The sequence below is a fragment of the Diplotaxodon limnothrissa genome, linkage group LG3 (genome assembly GCF_057381915.1).
Source record: "Diplotaxodon limnothrissa isolate DT_005_m linkage group LG3, D_limnothrissa_male_GT1.1, whole genome shotgun sequence".
Classification (NCBI taxonomy): Eukaryota; Metazoa; Chordata; class Actinopteri; order Cichliformes; family Cichlidae; genus Diplotaxodon; species Diplotaxodon limnothrissa.
This window is the reverse complement of record NC_140598.1, coordinates 32944822-32966554: the sequence shown is the minus strand read 5'-3', so window position 1 is coordinate 32966554 and position 21733 is coordinate 32944822. Positions and strand designations below refer to the sequence as shown.

At 40.0% G+C, this 21733-nt stretch overlaps 1 protein-coding gene across 1 annotated transcript in view; it reads right to left on the bottom strand.

Moving 5' to 3' along the window:
• Nucleotides 1–397: 397 nt before the first annotated feature.
• npy2rl (neuropeptide Y receptor Y2, like) overlaps nt 398–21733 on the bottom strand; it is a 43928-nt gene continuing 22592 nt past the window's right edge. Inside the window, exons 3-5 of the mRNA XM_085350554.1 lie at nt 7373–7538; nt 1634–1787; nt 398–982 (exon numbers count right to left, since the gene is read on the bottom strand). Coding sequence (XP_085206680.1) covers nt 398–982; nt 1634–1787; nt 7373–7538 — 905 coding nt within the window. The remainder of the gene's footprint in view (nt 983–1633; nt 1788–7372; nt 7539–21733) is intronic.

Genomic DNA, 21733 nt, shown 5'->3' with positions numbered 1-21733 from the left:
TTTTTTTAAGTGTCACAGATCCTTCAAACACAATTTCACCCTCAAAGCATGTCTTTACAGTGTGGGGATTTTCCATCACAGCAAAGTCATGTCCTCAGAAAGATGCAGTTTCAGTTGTTTAAGAAGACTTTGAGTCATTCAGCAGCTCCTCATCGTTTCTCCTGTCATTCTTCCTCTTCTAATCCCCAATCATCCCCGCCTTCTCCTCTATATTTGGGCTCTTTAATCCCCCCCATTGGCTCCCTCTCACTCGTGCCGTTTCTATTTTCTCACACATCTTTAGGTCTTCTTTTCTTCTGTCTCCATGTGCAATCTTTTGTCCTCTGGGAGACAAAAGAATATTCTTTTCCTTCCTTTCTCTTCCATGTCTTCCTCTCCTCCATCCCTCTTCGGCATCTCACACATCAGTGGCGTTGAGGCATGTAGACACCACATCCTGCGTTTCAAGGACTATCTTCTTTGCCCTTCTGCCTCCCCCTCCTGCCCCTCCCCCAGCGGGATGAATGCTGTCCAGTCGGCCACCCCTTTCCCTCTCGCCGCCACTGCGACATTTAAAGACAGCGAGAAAGGCAGCGCGGTAGTTGCGGTTCATCCAGCCGTAAAGTAGTGGGTTTGCAAAGGTGGAGCACATGGCAATCACGTGGAAGACGGTGTAGAGCAGGCGGAAGTCCCGCATGTCCAGCACCGCGCTGTCAATATCGGTGGCCAGCTGGAAGGCGTGGAAGGGAAGCCAGCTCACGGCAAACACCACCACCATGGTCACCAGCATCTTGGTGGTTTTGCGGCGTCGGCGGTGGCGTTCGGAGGCGACGCTGCTGTTGACACCACTCTCTGCTGGACTGACATGACCACGCAATTTGGACCAGATGCGGGCGTAGGCAAAGGAAATGATGGACAGGGGGAGGAAATACTGCAGGATAAGCATGGAGATGCTGTAGATGGTGCCATCTGTGTTTGTCCCGGGCCATTTCTCCATACACGCCTATGACAGAGGACAGAATGGGATGTTTGGTTGAGTTTAGTCTGTGTTACATGAAGGTACACTTTAAATACCATGGTTAGGTTAGCCTCTTAATATCCCACAGGTCACTGGATTTAATTTTAGCCACATGGTTAAAAAGGCAAATCTCCAGAAACTAGAAGATGTAACATTAAAAATGAAGTCACATTTTGCCATTACAGTTTTTCTGCGCAATGTTTTTTTTTTTCTTTTCCCTTTGGGTATTCCCAATAGATGAGAAGTCCATACAAAATGGCAAGTCAATGTTTGCTCCAATCCAAAGGTAATCAAGATTATGTGATATATGATCAAAAGCTTTAGAAAAGTTACTAAAAAATTGGATTCTTTTGGCGACTAGATCAGAATTTTGACATAGTTTACATTTGATTGCAGTGACTGGAGAGGCTGGGATTATGAACAATAGGAATAAGGTGGGAAACAAGAGTTTGGAGAGGAATGGATGTAAGGAAAGAAAAGAAGGAAAGAAGGATGAGATAAAAGAGGAGGCAACGTGAGGGATGTGAGCAGCACCAGGAAGATCAAAGGGAAAGAATGAGGAGGGAAGTGAGGGGGCCGATCTGTACAAATATTTGATTCAGAAACATGGTGTTGTAGGTGTGTGACTGCATATACCTGTATGGTATGTCCAGGCTCCAGTGTGAAAGAGCCGTACTCTCTGAAGATGGCAAGAGGGCTAGCCAGGATGGCACTCAGCACCCATGTCAATGCTATCACTGTAAAACACACGTCCTTACGCATCCTGGTCTCCAGGTGGTACACGATACACCTGAAATGCAAATTGGTGCATACCAAATATTTATATAAACTTGAAATGTTCACATGAGGCGCACTTTATAGTTTCTTTTTCAACAGGTCAGGACACAGAAAACCACTGATATTATATCAGTTTCCTGATTTTTAGATTGCATTAGTTATTACCAGGAAGTTTTGTCACACTTTATTCAGAAAATCTTACTTTTCAGGGGGAACATTTGTAGCTATTTTTACAAGTTTTCAAAATCTGACAGTAACCTTCTGCATTCAAAAGTTGATCAATTCTCACCATATCCCCAACACAGCAGCCCCAAACGACAGTCTCCACTGTGTTTTACAGATGGCTGTAGACACTGACTGCTGCTCCTGACCTCCTCTGTTTTATAAAGATGATGATTTGAACCAAAAGCTTCAAATTCAGAATCATCACTCCATGAGACCTGTTGCCAGTAATTTTCAGTCATTTTTTTAATGTAATTTGGCATACCTCAGCTTTGTTCTTTCCCTTTTTCCCTTCCTTACAATAAACGAACAGTAGATGGATCAGCTGAAAGGCCAAATGGATCTCTCAGGCCTTTTGTCAGGATTTTCCCTATTTCTGAATTAATCAGTGCATTTACACAAACCTTTCATGGATTGAATGACCATGAAAAGAGGCCACAATAAATTGATTAGAAATATAAAAGATGGATTTAATCTCACCATAATGTCACCCATTAGTCAGTAAAGTCTCATTTTGAAGCTGGCCAAAGTGCAAGACCCAAGATAGAAAATTATGCAGCGACACTGCTCAGATAGAACAACGTCATCGTATAGCAATAAACACTTTTTGTGTGGTTGACACTACCTTAGAGTAGCGGTCCCCAACCCCCGGGACATGGACCGGTACAGGTCCTTGAGTCGTTTGGTACCAGGCCACGAGAGTTGAGGCTCGGGTGTAAAATTTATAGTTTTCAGGGTTTTTATCGTTATGTTTTTGATCGTTTTTATCGTTAACTCGGTTTCCCTTGGTCTTTTCCCATGTGTTAAAAAGATATATATATTTTTTGGTACCGGTTCTATTTTGTTGTATTTATCCGCGACACCTTAAAGACCGGTCCGTGAAAATTGTCGGACATAAACCGGTCCGTGGCACAACAGAGGTTGGGGACCGCTGATATTAGAGGAAACTTAAAATGAAACCCCACAAAAGTAAGCATATATGTGAGTTTGGAAGTCATGCTGACTGTAATGTACAATCTGCGTAAACAAAGATGACAAAGAAAAATTCTCAGCAGGCTCATCTAGCAAGTAGCTAAAACATGCAACACCAACCCTAAACTGGGTGCATTGTTTGTGCAGTTTTTTTGTAGGCCAAGATCAAGTCCTTCTTTACAGCCAGAATCAATGCTGCAAATCTTTCCGTTTGTGGTCAAATCAGCAACACTCATGAACATAAAAAACACCCAACAAGCCAGTAGTGAAGGCCACTCACCAATTAATGTAAGCCGCATTGCAAAAAACTCATATTTCCAAATGTGTTTGTTTTGCTGGTTACAACTGAGGCTCTTTTCTAATCTACTGAATATGGAAGTCAATAAGAAACTCTTAACACTTAAGAAAAAACTTAAGGATAAAAGAATGAAACTCATTACTCTGACTCTCAAGTTTCTTGATCAAGCCTCCAGTGAGTACAGTGGTTTCACATACTCAGCACAAGTCTAGTGGGTCTCTGTGGTGATTTTGGCAGCCATCTGTTTATTGCTGCCCAGATTAAATTATAAAAAACTTCTGGTAAAACGTATTTTAGCTTTTACAATCCCTGCTGATAGAGAAAACAAAAACAGGGTGTAACATGAAATCATTATGGATGAAGTTTACAGCTGAGGCATCCTGACACTGAGGTTTTGTTTGGGCTTTGTGCTTTGGCACATCCAGCATGAAACATAATGAAAGTTACATTAAAGTTACAGCTTTAATGTAGCGTGGGTAGAAGAAAGAACTCTGTGGGCACATCACATTTAATTAAGTTTAATTAAATACTGCTGAAGCACAGAGCATGAACTCAGAAATTTCTCTTTGAACAATACTACATTAATTTACATGGTGAGTTAGTTTTAACTAAAGAAGGACGCCAGACACATTTGTACTTTCAGCAAATTTAACACCCTTATTCATACAGCCTTTAAATAAAGTTGGTCTAGTTGGTCATCATTCACCATGTAGAGGAAACGTTTTCTTTAACCCTTTAAGACCTACCATAGAACCAAGTCCGCCAGAGTTATCTTTATATTTTTACATGCTGCAGTGACATTTTTGGGAGCATTTCAAGTTGCTCCCAAGTATACATGAATACAACCATTATAGCCCAAACTTTAATAATATGTATGCGTTAAGTCTATAATAACTACATTAATTGCAACAAACTGCAATAAACTACAAAAAATTAAAAATCGTTTTTGTTTTTGTTTTTTTTTACATATATTTGTAGGTAAAGAAATTAAAGAGGTTTGTCCCGCAAAACTGTAAATACAAAAAAGTTGCACAAAATAGTTTCTAACAACAGGAAATGTATTTTGAGTGTCTTCATAGTTTTGTTTTTGAGATACACCAATTTTTATATACTGCTGGAAAAACAAAAATAAATATTATAATGCAAATTTGCGGGGGAAAAAAACAGCATTTGCATCAAAATAAACTATTTCCGGCAATTTGAGTTCTAAGCATCCTAGAAACTATTCAGACAAGCATGAAGTCAAGCAACACCAGTGCAGGCTTATAAGGTCCCGAAGGTAAAAAAACAAAAAAACAACAACTACATTTTCCACAAAAATGACATCACTTCCGGTTTTGGCCAGGTCATGGTGGACACACTATAGTTCGCGCTGACGTCTATTCCAAAGTAGGAAGTGTTACGAACAGCTGATCGAATCGGCAAAGCGTGTTTCTGGAATATTATGTTTTTGTTGCTGCAAATGCTTTTTATGCTGTTTTTGCAAAGCTATATGTGGAAGGAAACTGTGACTTAGGACAAGCTGATGACATAAAATGTAAGTACAACTCCTCCAGTTTCATATACAAAAGAATTATTGTGCTATCTTAACTGGTTCCGGATCTACAGGGATTTAAAAATAGTTACACAAAACTGAGCGTACCCGCTCCGACCGGTTTTAAAGGGTTAAGGTAGCTATTTTCTGTCATATGTATATATATTGTTACTGGGGTGGAGGCTCATAGTCAAAGTTTGAAATAATGAGGTCAGAGTATGTACAAGTACTCCCTTATATGGTCATCTTAAGCGCACAAGGGGGCAGCCAATCACAGGTAACCTGGCTTTACGCAAACTAGTCTTGTTTCGTACAGAAGATGAACTGAGGAGCTGCTAAGAGCTGCCAGGCCAAGTGTTTGATAAATCATGGAGAGCTACTCTTGCAGCTTGAATCTTTGCTAACAGGACCGTAGGGCTGTAGCAGGAGAGCAAAGTTTTAAAGCAATATCATATTCAAATCAGAAGAGTGGACACTAAAGTGCATCAAACAAGTCTGTAGACTGACTAAATGAGGTTGATTTGACTCTCTTGATGTTTTCTCAAAAAAACAAACAAAAGAAAAAAAAACAAAGAGCACAGATGCTTGGATCTTGAAAAGTGATCTTTTGTAAATTTGTTTGTCAGGAACCATCTGCCCAAAAAACAAATAAGCAAATGAAAATCTGCTTTACATGCAGAGGAGAGATTCGTTCGTCTGTTTGCAATCTTTGGACAGGTGGTGGAGAGAAAATAAGCATAATGGCCTGTTGCCTGTAGATACTGATGACAGCCACAGGAACATCCTAACATGTGTATACATATACACCACCACGTATAGCAAGATTGGTGCCACAGTTGCTCTTAATTAACAAGTGTTGGCCATTACCAAAAATAAATAAATCTATATTATAGTTTTTAGATGTCTGTAATGGTTTATCCACCAGTTCATGCAAGCAACATTTCAGTGCTTAACCCTTTACAGACAATGATTTCATGGTTCAGGCTTTAAAGAGTTAAAAGCCAGTCTGCAGGCTTATAGAGGTTAAAATGAATAATCTGTTGTTCATTCTAAAGTCACTGCATCACTGCACTTAACACCTACACTCCAACTGCCAAAACAGCAGGCAGCCAAAGTCTAATTGTGCCGTTAGCGGTGCAGTGGCGGTATGACAGAGTCAGAGAATCTTCACTGTAATCCTCTTTTCTCTGGGCCAGGTGTATTAAGGTGGAAATGGATTTTAGATTTGTCATTAATATGACGTCAGCTCACAGCGAGGAGGTGAAAATCTGCAGGGGAGCACAAACTGATTGCATTTTCACAAAAGATCTGAGAAACGTCATGTAGAAAACAGGATAGATATGAAAATGTGAAGTTAATTGATTACGATGGCCATCAGAGCACGGTAATCTAGCTGTATCCTTTCCCTGAGAATAAGGGACAGTCAACGTGCAATAATAATCTCCAGCTACATACATCTGTATATATAGAGTATTGGTGGGGTTATCTCATTTCCACCCCATTCCCTTCTGAACGTTACCTCCAAATGAGGTGTACCTCGCTGTGGATGTTATATAACTTTTCATTCACTGGGATGATACTGCACTCTGTTTCAACCATTTGAAATGTAGTTCAGAGTGATTAAAAACAACAGCCAAGATTTTCTAATTGGCAGTAAACCCAAAGTGCAAAGTGCAAAGAATGTTATTACTTAGTCATAAAGTACATTGATCTTCTTTGTTAAGTTTGACAGGTTTTATTTCTGTTTGCAGTATTTTATAAGGATTTAAATTCTTTTTGTGCTTGAAAACATTTGTTTGCAAAAGTTTCCAAATTTCTCCTCTGCAAGTATTGAAAAGAACCTTTTGACAAACATAACTAAGCAACAGAAGAGCTGCTTTTGCCGAGCTGTGGATGAACTCCAACTCTTTGTTCTGTGCTGCAGCCTTGGTGAGTTCTGCGTAGGATTACATGAACCAGTTCTCATTGTTCAGGGTCTCGTTGGCGTGGCCCTCCAGTTCACATAAGATGAACTCTGCAAGAGAACAAAGACCGCCTTCGCAGCTGCAGTCCAGGACGGTGGAGTTGGAGTTCATCTGAACGTGCGAAGCAGCTGAAGAAAACTGGATCTCCAAGATAAGGAAGTAATCTGGACAATGGGGAAAACAGGAACACGGTGCCATTCTAACACATGAAAAAAAAAAAGAAATGGCTTAAATGAGCCATCAAACCTACTTGTGTGGAGGTGGATCTACTGACTAACCAGTACCAGTACCATGGATACCTATGGACTTTATCCATAAAGTCAAACGAATCATATAAGTATAGATTGAAAATCTGTTTACTGTCACGTCAGACCATACAAAGTAGAAAAAAAAACTCTCTTTGACTTCTTCTTTTTGTTTGATGGACTTGCCTGTTTCCAACATTATGCACTGTCATCAATTGTCCACAGATACCCAAACCACAGATAATAGTGATATAAACACAATTAGAATCCAATGTGCCCGTCTCTGGTTATGAAGCAGGTGAAACAGGTAGCTCACCAGGAAGATCGTGAATACAGATTACATTTTCTTTAAGTGTCACCCACCTGTGGCGGTCCAGTGCGATGACGTTGAGCGTCACAGTGGAGACATGCACGGTGAGCCCCTGGGCGTAGGGCAGCAGGAAGCAAAGTGTGCTACCAAATTTCCACTCACCCTGCAGGGTGTAGACGAGGGTGAAGGGGAGGCACAGAGTGTTGACCAACAGGTCGGCTGGAGATAGACAAGAAGAAACATGTTTGGCTGTAAAAGTTCTCATGAATACATAACAGAAAACTTCCACTAAACTAAGTTATACAAATGCAACTTATGTTGCTGTCTGTGTGCCAGGAGGCACTGGAGGCAAAAGTTAAGCAAGTGTGTGCATTTTGCCTGCCTTGGATTTACTCTTGATAAAGTTGGATAGTTTAGCTTTTTCCCAACTTAAGGCACCAAATGCTATTTTCGGATCCAGCATCATTCAGTGTCTTAAGTTGAGGAATTTCATTAAGCATTGTCTGTTGGGCATATGGAGTCTTTTTTTTTATTATCGCTATCGCAGGGCATTGCTATACAGGTAAAAATGTTTCTGTTCACCGATTACTCACCCTAAAAATTTAATGCAGTGTTACCATTTAACTCATAAAGGCACAAATATAATATGATTACGTCCCTTACTATCTTTCCCATTTTATTTTTGTGTTTTTATGTATATGAAGAAGAACATTGCTTTCTTCTTTTGTCTGCTTCTCATCACAAACACATTAAACTCGTTCTATTTCTGAGGTTAATTTTCTCTGAAATTGCTGCAGAAATTCTACACCACCCACTAAACTCTCTCCCTTTGTATCTTCTCCACCATCATAGATAATTAACCGGGCATCCAGCCTTAACTGTCTCAGCTGTTTGTTTTTTGAGTTTTTTTGTGTTGTTTAAAAAAGACACACTTCCCCTGCAACAAGAGGGCAAAGGATAGATGAAAAGAAAAGGGAAAAAATACATGAGCTAGAGCATGCACCCATGATGATATATAAAAGAAAATTCCCCTCTCGCCCCTGCGGATGGTCTATCCTTCAAGCTCGGGTCCTCTACCAGAGGCCTGGGAGCTTGAGGGTCCTGCGCAGTATCTTAGCTGTTCCTAGGACTGCGCTCTTCTGGACAGAGACCTCCAATGTTGTTCCTGGGATCTGCTGGAGCAACTCACCTAGCTTGGGAGTCACCGCACCTAGTGCTCTGACTAACACTGGGACCACTGTTACCATCAACCTCTACATCTTCTCAAGCTCTTCTCTGAGCCCTTGGTATTTCTCAAACTTTTCATGTTCCTTCTTCCTGATGTTGCTGTCATTTGGAACCGCTACATCGATCACTACAGGTGTTTTTTTCTATGAGTTGTTGTCCTGACTCGCCCTTGCCATAGCATGTGTGTTGTACCTTGTCAATCTCTAGCTGTGAGCAGTCCCTTCTTCTGAATGTTTGAACAATGAGCTAATAATTGTTTCACCATCAATGTGGATTTTGGCTCTTGAAGATTCCATAGGTCCCTCATCCTATTCATGTAACACCTTCCGTTATTTGCGTAGTAGTATTCCAACAATGCCCTGTTTTCGTCTCTTGCCCACTGATGCCTTCTTGTTCCAGTAATCCATTTCTCATCGGGTTGACCTGGTTCCTCAACACCTGGCCCGGACCTTGTTGATCAAGGCTTCATATTTATCTCTCTAGCTCATGTCTGCGGTAGGCTTGCTTAGCATGGGGGATCTAGCCTTTAGGACCCTTACTGGAGACAGATGCCCCAGGCGGGAATCGAATCGAATTGCGACTCCCGCTCCGAAAGTGTGCAGTCTTTGACCTACCACACTTCGAAAAAGGTTCAGGCCAAGGTTTTGCATTTCATGCCTGCTTTCTTCTCATTAGCAATTTACTAGGAAACAAAAAATGCATATTAATTATTATTGTTTTCAAAAGATTGTTTAAATTTACTGTTTTACAAAACAACAACAACAACAACAACATCATCATCATAAACCCCACATGAACACCTGGGATATGTTGGCTTTCACGTTGGTTTATGGCTTCAGCTTTTTCCAAGTGTTTCATCTGTCCTGTTCTTGTCCAAGTTCTCAAAATGTAGTCATTATCCCAAATACAGAAAAAAAAATGGAAGGGTTGTTGTTTAATGCAGTGGTTTTATTTGTGATCCTGACTATACACAATACTTTTGTAACACTGAGATCAGCTTTCTTTTCTTTTTCTTTTTTCACTCAAACACAATCGGCTCATTCCATTAAAGATGCCACAATTTTTCAGTGTTACGGTTGATGTGAGCCCAACTGTTGCTTAAGATGCTTTGTTTTAATTGTAAATGTATGACTCTCATAACATTCAGTTTGTTACACATAAAGCCCTCTTGATGTAACATTTAGCCAAAATATTGACTTCAGACTACAACCAACTCAGACAAATGGCTCCACAAGCTTAAAAATGACTAGCAGGTGGAACAACTACATAACTGGGTCCAAAGTGTCAAGAAAGAAAGAAAGAAAAAGAAACAAGTAAGGAACTTTGATTGTGTAGTTTACTTTACACCTCCATCACTTTGAGTTTTGACTCAAAAAAATCATATTGTGCTGTAGCTGTAGTCTCTTTTCAGCTCAGCAACTTTCTGACACCTGCTCCCTGCCTGTGACTCCATATCAGTGCTGGTGTGTGGATTCAAATGTCAAAATGAAAATCTTTGAAAAGAGTTTCTCCTGGTAAATTCACCTGCAAATATGGAAAATCGGTCCCTATATTTACTCTGCTTGTCCAAACCCCATGTGTAGAGGTCCTATGCTCCAAACATACCCTGACATCTCTCCCGATTTTGTCAACAATAAAGTCTCCAAAAACTGGTTTGATTATTTCCTTTGGTTTCTAAACAGGTTTGTGAATATTTATTCTGCAGCTAATTAAACTGTAGAAGTATGATATATGTATGATGCCTGTGTGTTTTAATTTGATGCTAAAGGTTATTTTTAAAAACATTTTCATGTGTTTTACCTGATGTATCTTTGCCTCTTATTTCTCCCTCTGGGTCTCTCTTTACGGTTCGAATCTACCACATTTTTTCTGCACTGATGACACCAAAAGCAGGTCATATCTATTAAACAACGTTCAAGTTTTTTCAGACTAATTAAAGGAAAAATGGCAACCGCAGTAAAAACTCTGCTGCTAATTCCTGTCCGATCTTGTGTTTTTCTTGCCTACTGTTGTTATATAACCATATAATCGTCTTTTTCCTCCTTTATCCGCGATGTTCCTTTATAATTGAATTTTTACATGTCATCAATGAGAGCAGATAAGGCCGTGGGAGCACTGAGCTTCTCAGGATTCATTGAGTCATGTGAGGATACACGCAGAGACAAAGCGACTTGTGAGCATCTGAGCCGCTGTCCCTGAAACATCAGACATGGAGAGACGCCATCTGCCCGGAGAGCTGCAGACGGACAGATTGTACACATGATCAGTACAATCAGATTCAGTTCTCTATGTGTGAGCATCAGCGGGGGCAGCAGCTGGTGCCGAGGGGCAGTCAACATCTGTAGATTCATGTCTATCAGACACTGATGTTCTGCACATGCCTCAATTTTAATGGCAATACAAATGAAACCATGCAAAGAATTTAAAAAAAGCAAAAAACTGAAAGATTACTTTACTAATCCATGTGTAAAATAACCCCTTCTCACTTAATTTCCTTTCGCTGCTCAGCTCTCACACAGTGGCTCAGCTAGAGTGGAGCGTGCTTCTGTCCTCTCAGTAAGTGAGGTAGACAGTAGACAGCGGTGAGGAGGGCTGTGCAAAACCAAAACACATAAATATGCCTGACACCCATAAACGAAGCGGCATTTGGCAGCAGTTTAAAGACGTTTTTGTCTTGTCTCGACTTTGTCTTGGTCTCGATACCCTCTGGTCTTGGTATTGGTTTAGGCGGTCTTGACTACACGTCTACATATTACTTACCACACTTTGACCAGATGGTGATGCTGGCAAATTACATCCAAAAACTATATGTGTGCAATGGAAAGACACATAGAGAAAACAACACAAATATGGTCCACGGGTCCAGTTTAGGTAAATTGTAAATGGATTGGTTCTTATATAGCGCTTTTCTACTCTGAGCACTCAAGGCACTTTTCACAACTTGCCTCATGCACCCATTAACACAAGCACTATTTTCTACACTCCTATGTAAGTACTCCATCTAACATCCACACACATTCATACTCCAATGGATACACTAGAGAGCAACTTGGAGATAGTATCTTGCCCAAGGATATTTGGCATGCAGACTCCAGCAGAACCACCAACCTTCCGATTTGTAGTTGACCTGCTCTACAACCTGAGCTACAGCCACCCAAAGGTGAAGCCTAATAGACAGCTAGCAGATACAGACACCTGCATCAGGATATTGCTCAATCAAATCAGATTTCCCCATAACTCCAGTATCCAGAAAAAATATAGAGAGTTTTTATGAAGGAGGAAATTAGCTACAGTAATTACTTTTTGTACCTAGCTGTAAATTTGCTTATTTCTGCAATAAAGCTGGACATTTAAAAATGGGAGCCTATGGGGATTAACTCATTTTTACAGCCTGTCTCAAGTTAACATTTGAGAAAGTGCAGCTTTCAGCACATCCACATTGGCTTTTATGTTACAGCCATGGGTTGGTGCTTGTGTTTGATACTGCTGCCAATGTGCATTACACTAGAGTAAATCAGACTCCAAAAGGTTTGTGATCCCCTCCAGAAATAAGGTTTCTTTGAATTCAATAAATCCTGCTGTAATCCAAACAATCAAATCCTGACTGAATGCTTCCATCTGACTAAAGGCTAAATTCTGCAAAAGTCTGTATGTTTTTTAATTCCTCACCTGAAGGACTAACAGATAATCGACTCTGCACTGTTATTCTTGTTCCGACTGGACCACCTGCTCTCCTGACTGATTCTCTACCGGTGTTAGAGATAGCATAAACAACAGCTGCAGCTGTTTCAATCGAACCTTGTATTCGACATCTAATTAGATGTGACTGTTTTTTCTGGTACATGAAGCCCCCACAGGGACTGTCCCCGGAAGGAGGCCAAGGCTATTCTGCAAATCTCTGAACCATGTCAGTTTTTGATGATTAAATTTGTGATAAGGGCATTGTGCCAGATTATGTTAGGACAAAAAAGCCATTTGGGGTTGAGCTGATTCTGATGTTTGCCCAATGCTTTCCTTCGGTTTTGTAAATTTTGGCCTGCTGCTTCCTGTGATGCTTCAGGGCAAAGACAGAAAGGAATGAAGGGAGACGGAAAGAAAAAAGACAGCCAGACACACAGTGAAACATGAATCAGCTACATGAAATAAGTAAGACTTCAAATAATTTTAAGATAATTTTGAATGAAAAGGAGCAGTCATACAAGGAAGACAGAATACCATCAATATTCATAATAACCTTGGAAAATAGAATGAAATTGTTTATTTGTGTACCTACAATCGGCACGTTACAAAGATGAAAGGGTGATAAGACCTTAGTTTATGTCCTGTTTTGTGCTTTGTTTTATTTTTTATTGCAGTAACTGATTTGTTTAATTTGCATTTGCTTTTACTTTAACTTGTTCATTTGGTTTAGGCAGTAAGAACTACTCAATAAATAGTTATTTTTAGGCAATAAGAGCTACTTGGTTGGGTTCAGGTACTAAAGACAGCCCAGTTTTAGGTACTAAGAATTACTTGGTTAGTTTTCAGTATGAAGGAATACTCAGGTAGGTTTTACACGTATGGCCAATTAAGTACAACCAGCATATATTTAGACTAGCATCCTTTTAGGGTGTGAAATGCTTGCCACCCAGTGACATCTTTCGATATGTGCCAAACCCTTGTGACCCTGAATTGCATAAGTGGATTAGAAAATGGACAAACTGATGGAGTTGGGATGTCAAAACTACTTTTTCAATGCCCTGGAATGAGAGCGGCCTGGTGATTAAGCATATTAAAGTATATGAATGAGGCAGCCACACTAGATCATCTCTTTGTGCCAGCCACAAAACTTGTCTGCTCCATCACAGCTAAAGAACTAAAGTAATAGTAGATGAAAATTCAAATGTCATTCATATTAGCTGGAAGGGTCAGTAAATGTTTTCCTCATTGTGTTAATGCTGGAGGCGTAGCTGCACCAAAATCAGACACAGTTTGTACTTTTCTGTTCTCATGTGTCGGGGTAACAATCGCACTTCAGAAGCTAGTTAGTCCGCTCAAAGTCATCCGATGTCCAATAATGAGACAACAGCCACGCTCCCATCAAGACAACCAGACAAAACTCTCAGCAGAGAGCCTGAGAGAATTAATGAACGAGAGGCAGCAGATGAGCCTGTGGGCGAGGAAGTGCAGTGCTTGCTTTGTTTATCACACACTGCCTGACTGCTCCTGTTTTCATGCAGGGGAATTGAACCGACAACTTTCTAGCTGCTATCTTTCTACCTTCCTGCACATTTCACAGTACATCGGTCACATCGCTCGCTCTCTGTTTCCTTCTGCGTTTGATTTTTCTTTCACAGCAGCCCTGTCTTTTAATTCAAAGGGGGCTTTTTCAGATGTTGACAAACTGAAAGAGGCTCAAATATGAAAGGAATGTGCCCATTAAATGTTCCAGCGCACCCTACATTTGTATAAGCAAACTTCTCTGGTTCGTTTTTGAATAATATGCCTCTAGCAAAACCTTTAAATCTAATTAAATTGCAACAGGACGACATAACTATTAATTTCTCCATACATTCCTTGACAGACAGACAGCATCTTGTTACAGTCAAAGGACAAATTTAGGGGCTGCACCACTGCAGTGTATAAGTGAATAAGGACTATTTTGAACTGTGAATTGGCAAAGGAAATGTAGAGTCCAAGTAGAAAAATATGAAGCTGAACATCATAGAATAGATCTCTAAGCGACTATAAATCATGACAAATCCTGATGTGAAAACATGCTTCTGAGTGCACTGTAACAGAGAAGCACTTAAAGACCACATCTTCCATCAGTGGTAATGTTCTGTTTTGCAGTTTAAAGAGTGGACTGAACCCTCATCCACATTTTAGTCGGTCTGTTCTTTGCAGAGGTTCCACCTCTCTGGCAAGCTAATAAAATTTGGTGGGCTAATTTTTGTGTAAATTTCTTGAAAGACAAATCTCCCACTTTGCGAAACCACTGGACTGTCTGTTGACTTAGTGTCTTGTGATGCAGCCAATATCTGGACCAAGATTTTAATAACCAGTGAATTTAAGGATATCTTCCCCCTTTTGCCTCTACATGGACCATCTATTTCCATGGAACCAAACTGGTCAAATGTGATTGATCATTTAACCTCAAGAAACAAACAGAAAACAGCAAGCGTTCAGTACCAACAAACTTGTCCCCTGCCTGCAGATTCATATGCATATATTTGTTTATTACATAACACCACCTGATCTTCAGCTTGGAGGAGGAATAACATTAATCCTCAACAGAACCAAATGTCAGGGGGTTCAATAAGCATTAGTGAAGATTAGAAAACAATCTAACAAAAAAAGAACTGATAAAAAGTAGATTATAAGTTATCTGACTAAAACATTGACCAATACCAAAGAAGGTTTAAAATGATGCCACAAATTCAACCATTATTATAGGAAACCAGCAAGCATCATAGGTCAGAATTTAGGAACCCTTTCTGCCATTGCTCTAATACCATGGTTTTTACCCTACAATCCTCTTAAAGCCTCAGATCCTTTCAGTAAAGGTTCATGGATTCAAGAATTCAAGTCGGTGCATTAATCTAAAGTTGCTCTTAATCTAAAGCCATATTCTATAAGAGCACTGGCCATTATGGTTGTCCATGTTTTGATAAGAACTGCAGTTTCAAAATAAGTAAAATGCTAAAAAAAAAAAAAAAAGTTTAATGGTTTATATAGTGAGGCAGCACGGTGGCACAGTGGTTAGCACTGTTGCCGCACAGCAAGAAGGTCCTGAGTTCAATTCCACCATCAGGCCGGGGTCTTTCTGTGTGGAGTTTGCATGTTCTCCCCGTGTTTGCGTGGGTTCCCTCCGGGTACTCCGGCCTTCCTCCCACCGCCCAAAGACATGCAGCTTGTGGGGATAGGTTAATTGGATAATCCAAATTGCCACAATGTGTGAATGAATGTGAGTGCGAATGGTTGTCTGTCCCTGTGTGTTGGCCCTGCGACAGACTGGCAACCTGTCCAGGCTGTACCCCGCCTATCGCCCTATGACAGCTGGCTCCAGCGCCCCCCGCGACCCTGAAAAGGATAAGCGGAAGTGAATGGATGGATGGTTTATATAGTGGTGTCTCTAACAGTTGTAGTTTTACATCCAAGATTGGTTCTTTGTTCCAGTTCTAGCCCCCGTCAACAAGAGATGACCATGAAAATGACAGGAATTTAGATTCCATTGGCTCATGGTCAAAGTAGCTCCCAGAGATAATAACCAACTATAGCCAAACAGTGAATTTGTAGATTTTACTGGGGAAGTACCATAGATTTAAGTAATGGTTGGTTATGCCACAGCAGAGATACATAATTTATCATTTAAATTACTATGATTTAATAATTTATATCATTTGCTTTTGTTTATGTTTGACAAGGTTTGTGGCCTTGCCCCATGTGTCACAAACCGTCTGTTTCTGGAGCTGAACTAAAACCACATGAGACTCCGCTTACTGTCATCAACTGAGTGAGCTGTAACGCATTTATACGGCCGTATTACGTCTATCACTATGATAGGTGGAAAAAGTAGTTCCTATCCCATAATATATTTACTCTCCATTGTTATACACTATGGAAAAACATTTTTTTATGTATTTCGATGTCCTGTATAATAGTAACCTTACTTATAAAAATTCTATTTTGTAATAAAGCAGTGCAACAGTTTGTTTTATTTAAAGTCAGTACATTTTACCATCAGTCACTTTTAGTTCAGCTTCTCTTTTCTGTGCTTTGTTTCAACTTCCTTTCAAATGTTGTTCCTCTGGCAGCCTCATAATTTTTTCCTCTTCCATTTTCTCTCCCGGTAAAATACTTCTCTCATGACTAAATGAAAGTAAATGGAACGATCTGATATCGTCATGCTGGTGTTGTTCCCACATCATCATGAAAATGTTCTTCCAGGTTCAACATTGCAAGTGACCAATCAGAATGTGTGACGTCATACTTTTGCGACTTCGGGAAAAACCGCCTTAAAACAAAAACCTGTACTCTGTCCGCCGATCAACGGACCCTGACCCTAACCCTAACCCTTTAATAAACGCTAAGCAGAACTGATATTGTCCTTGCAACATTGGAATTTCATAAATGCACGAATGGCTTGGCGCGCAAAAGAATAACGTCACAAGAATGTGATTGGTCACTTGCAATGTTGAACCTGGAACAACATTTTCATGATGATGTGGGAACAACACCAACACGACGATATCAGATCATCCAAGTAAATGCTTGGTCTCAAATGCTTTTCATTTTCAGCCGCAGGTCTTTTCTAAGACACTGCAGCAGTGTTTGTAACCTTTAAACCTCTCCTCATGAGCAGGCCCAATTCTAATTAACAGCTCAGTTTTTAAAATGTTACCCAGTGAAAAGGCTAAAATGGAAAGGCTGTTCAGGACTACTGTGACTGTTTCATTACTTTTTTGCTTTCAAATCTCACCCTGACCTGCCGGAGACAGCAACATGCTATATTTTAACATGCTATACTATATTTTCAAAATTTTATCTACTGAGTCCAAGGTTGCTCAGTTTGGGTGCACAGTTTTAGAGCATTTTTACAAAAAGCAGCCTCTGGCACCATGAAAGACTCTCAGCAGCACTTTCATTCAGATTATCATTTCTCATACTCAATTTCATTCGTTATGATATAATGTGCTAAAAAAGAAAGAAACTGACATCTATCACTTTTCCTCTCCATCAGTGAAGGTGTGTTCAGCTGGAAAACACAAGCATCTAACTTCTTCAGATGTTATAAGCAAACGGTGAAGATGCCAGAAAAAGATTTCAAAGGCATGAAAGCTGTGCTTGTGTCCTGCCAGACGGATGGGGTACTGAGAGATAAACTGAGCATGACTGTTTATGCAGACTGTCATATCTGCTTGTGTCATGTCTCAGTTTTATGTAACGTCTTTATGCGCTCACTGTAGTACACGCATCCCTGAAACTCTGGACTATTTGCCTGGATCAGAGCAGAATATACTGCTCTCAGGCTCAGCATGCCACAAAAGAAAACAAAAGCTCACCATATGCATTTTACACTATATGAGCAATTTATCTCTAAAGTTATTACATCAGCTCAAGGGAGACTGGTGAACCATCTGTAGCATGCAATACGGGTCTATTGTGGTGAGAGAGAGCTAAGAGTACAGGAAATGCTGTCATGTTACTAGTCTATCTGCAGTACCCCCTCACCTATGGCTAAGAGCTCAGATACATGTAGTAGAAATGAGCTGCCTCTGTAGTAACTACTAGGGATGGGTACCGGTATCCGGTGCCATTATGGCACTGGTTCTGACATAAACGGTAGTAACCAGACTGAAAGGCAGCGCACATTTCGGTGTTTTATTTCAGTGCTTTTTTTTTCCTGAGATGTCACACACTTTGGATTCCAGCCAATCATTTTACCTTTGCAAGCGTAGTAGGCGGGCCCAGGTACGTACGTCCTTTTAAAGCAGAGCTACAGATTAAAAATGCCCAAAGCAAAGCGGTCAAAGTCTGGCTGTACTTCACAGCAAAAGATGCAAATTCAGCAGCCTGCAACAAGTGCTTTAAGGTGATACTGTCAAAGGAGGTAACACCTCAAATCCGATGAAACACCTGGCGACGCATGGCGTTTTTTTTAAAAGCCGAGAAATGCACCGTATTTGATAGCTTGCTGCGAAACCTCACACCGTGCACATCTACTGCAGGTGTGGTGCCTCTTATCGGACCCGGAGTTAGCAACATCCCCCAAAAACCCGAAGAGGAGAGTCCTGGCCCCTAGCCCTGCCAGTGTAGCAGAAATGGGGACGGATGATGATGGCAGCAGCAGCCGTTCTTCTCTGCATGAGTAGCTTAATGTTGTTCGTGTGTAATTTCCGTTGAGTAGGCTAACCATGTTATTACATTAACAAATGTAAGGTGAACTAGCAAACACCATCATAGTTACATGCAGCTGTCTTCTTGTTTGATGGCAGATACTCCCTTCACCCTGGCCAAAAAGGCTAAAATGACCAAAGAAAAAGTGGGAAACAGCTAAACATGAGAGGTTTTTGGACAAAGTTTGTGTTCTTGATTCTTTAAGCACCGGCACCGTTTCAAAAGTACCGGTTTGGTACTGGTATCGGATAAAACCTAAATGATACCCATCCCTAGTGACTACAGTGACTAGCTCAGAGTAGAGCTGCTACTCCTCTACACTGAAAGGAGCAAGCGGAGGTAGTTTGGGCATTAGATCAGGATACAACCTCGGGACCCTTCCTTGGAGAGGTGTTTTATGCATCTCTTACCAAAAGGAGAGCCTGGCCAGACCCCAGGGTCTGGGAAAATGTCTCTTAGCTGGCTTGGGACAGCCTCAGCAAACTAGAGCATGCACATATATAATATTGATAGAATATCCGCTACAACCCGCGTTTATCAAATCACTGCCAATATCCTACACATATATCCATGTTACATCGAACCAGGTAAGCTTTGAGGTAGCCTTTCAGCTTTTACCCAGTGCTAATCATAAGGGATTATCTGACTACTGTGATGTTCAGTCTAGTACTGTATGGCATTTATCCTACAATATAAAACACCTTATTGTGAACTGGATCTAAATTAATAAAACTGAGCCAACATATATATAATGCCACTGATATTATATGTAAGCCTAGCTAGATGTGCAGTGACCACAGTGCATTGTGAAGGAGTGAAGGAGAAGGAGTGCAAGGAAGTAGTAATGAAAAACATTACACTGAGATTTAACTGAGGATTTAATTTGCAAAACTTGCAAAAGGCAAAAATAAGTTAATAGTGTTTTTCCAGGACATGAACAGTAAGTATGTGTGAGCATTTATTAATGATGGCCAATGGTGGATTTTATTTTGCATCCAATTTTCTCTACTCCTCTCAGAACAAGCGAGTCTCGGGGCTATATAAAGATGCTTCTGCACACGAACACACGTAGAGTTAGGCACACACACACACGAGTAAGCAAATGGCGTTTGATCTAATTATTTTTTTCTTTTTCTTCATTAGCTCATTTTGTACTTTGTGACAGATGGAGAGGGGATGCCAGGGACCTCACAAAGCTGATTGCAGCGCCTCAAAAAGCTTAAACCAGAAGGCATGTAGGTCATCGAGTCACAGTTAAAGAGATTTTAACAATACAACACGCGGTTGTTTCTGTCTTCATCTTGCTGCTTTATAAAATAGTCATATGCTTCATTTAAAAACAGTGAAGTGGTTGTGAATTTAAAGGATCTTAGCTTAAATGTACAGCAGTTCTACAATGAGCTGTGACTGCATGTAAAGTTGTTTATCATTTATTATAAATAATAAAACTGCAATTAACTATTTACCACCTTATTTTGTCAGCATTGGACGAGTGTAAGGAAGTTCCACACTCATAACTGCACGATAGCGAGATGTTACTGAACTAGTCCAAGGGGTTCTCAGGTTTTTGGGACCAAGGAAAATCCGGTATAGTCCTAAAATAGATTAAACTGCTTTTGACTTAGCATCACTTGTCACAATCACATCCCTTTCTATTACATGCCTCGACACAACTGAACAGATTTGCAAATGATTGCTCCAAAGACAACATGTGAGAGAGTTATGGGCATAAAATTGTTGTGAATCATCCTGATATGAATGGATATTTTAAAGATGCATCGCAATATTAACCGTAAAATTAATCACATCACATTATCTTTTAGAAGTAAGCTACTTTTCTTTCTGCTATATAATTTGTGTTTACTTCAAACATTAAAATCAAGTCAGGATGGAGTTCAGCCTTTCTATGTGTGATTGTTGGTATTGCGATGTTTGTCATTTCTAGTACTTTTTTTGACTTATTTTGTTGGCTTGTGGGGCTTTTTTATTGGCTGTTATAGTGATGGTTGGGTTTCTATTCTTGATTGGTAATTTTTTTAAATACGTCCAGTAGCGGTGGTAAGGTTTTTCTGTTTTGTTTGGTTTTGTTTTTGGTTTATGTTGGATGATAATTGCTATTTTTGTGGATTGTCAGTCCTTGGGACCTTTTGCTGTTGTTGATTGTGAATAGCTGCTGTTGTGGTTGGGTTTTTCGTTTTTGAATTCTGCTGGTTGTTTATTATGTGTTGTGATCATTTTTGTTTTGGTAGATTCTGGTGTTAGTTTTGGTTGTTAATTTAAATATTATTCAATTATTGGTTTTTGTTAGGAGATAATGTGTTTTTTTCTACGTTGTTGGTTGCTGGGCTCTCTGTTGTGTTTTTGGTTGGTAAAAGTTTCTGTTGTGGATTTTGCTCTTTTTTAGTTTTTGGATTGCAGTCTTTGTGTTTACTGTTGATTATTGTGGTGAGTTTCGAGGGGTTACTCTTTGTGTGATGATTATTGATTTTGGTTGTTTTTGCAGAGAACTTCTCCATGGGTATTAATGAAGTACACATTATTATACCCTCGAAGTTAAATCTTAACCTTTCCCAAACACAATGTACTACTAAAGGAGGATCGACTCACACAGCGTGGAATTTTTTAGACAATAGTAGAAGTCTGTAAAACAGAGATCTATGATAGTTCAGCTTTTTAAGCAACAGCAAAAATAGGAGGAGGCATTTGTGTGTCTTTATTAGATTTATTGACAATAACAAACAGTCTCTTTGCAGAGATTCTTTGTCTGTGCACTCTCATCTTAACACGCCTTGTAGTACTGATACTTCTCTCTCTATGCAGAAACATTTTACCTGTCCATCAATGTTTGTTGTCTTGTTTACTGCTACATCAATGCTCCCTGAAGTGTATGCTCTGAATAAAATATATTATTGTGCTTCTTCAGGCCTGACGAGCTCTGACAGCTAAGGCAATTTCCCTCCCACGTCACACTCCATTACCTCTCACAGTTTGTTAAAATTCATTAGCATGTGTGCTGATGTGGTGCTTATAAATTCACCTGTTTAGTTAGTCGTTTCATGTTAAGTCATGCATTTAGAAGACTAAATTCTCTAAGATTTATCAGGATGTTTTGTATGTTTTAATTAATTGCTATCATTTATGTCTTGTTCACACTAATTTATGGCAAAACTCTCTCAGTTGTGTTGGCATTTCTGAGAATAACCTAAAAACACAGATTTTCAACCCATCTTTCAGTTTGAACATGAATAGTTGCGCTAAAACAAAGTACGGTGAATCATGCAGCCGAGTGAAGTTTCACAACTAAGCAT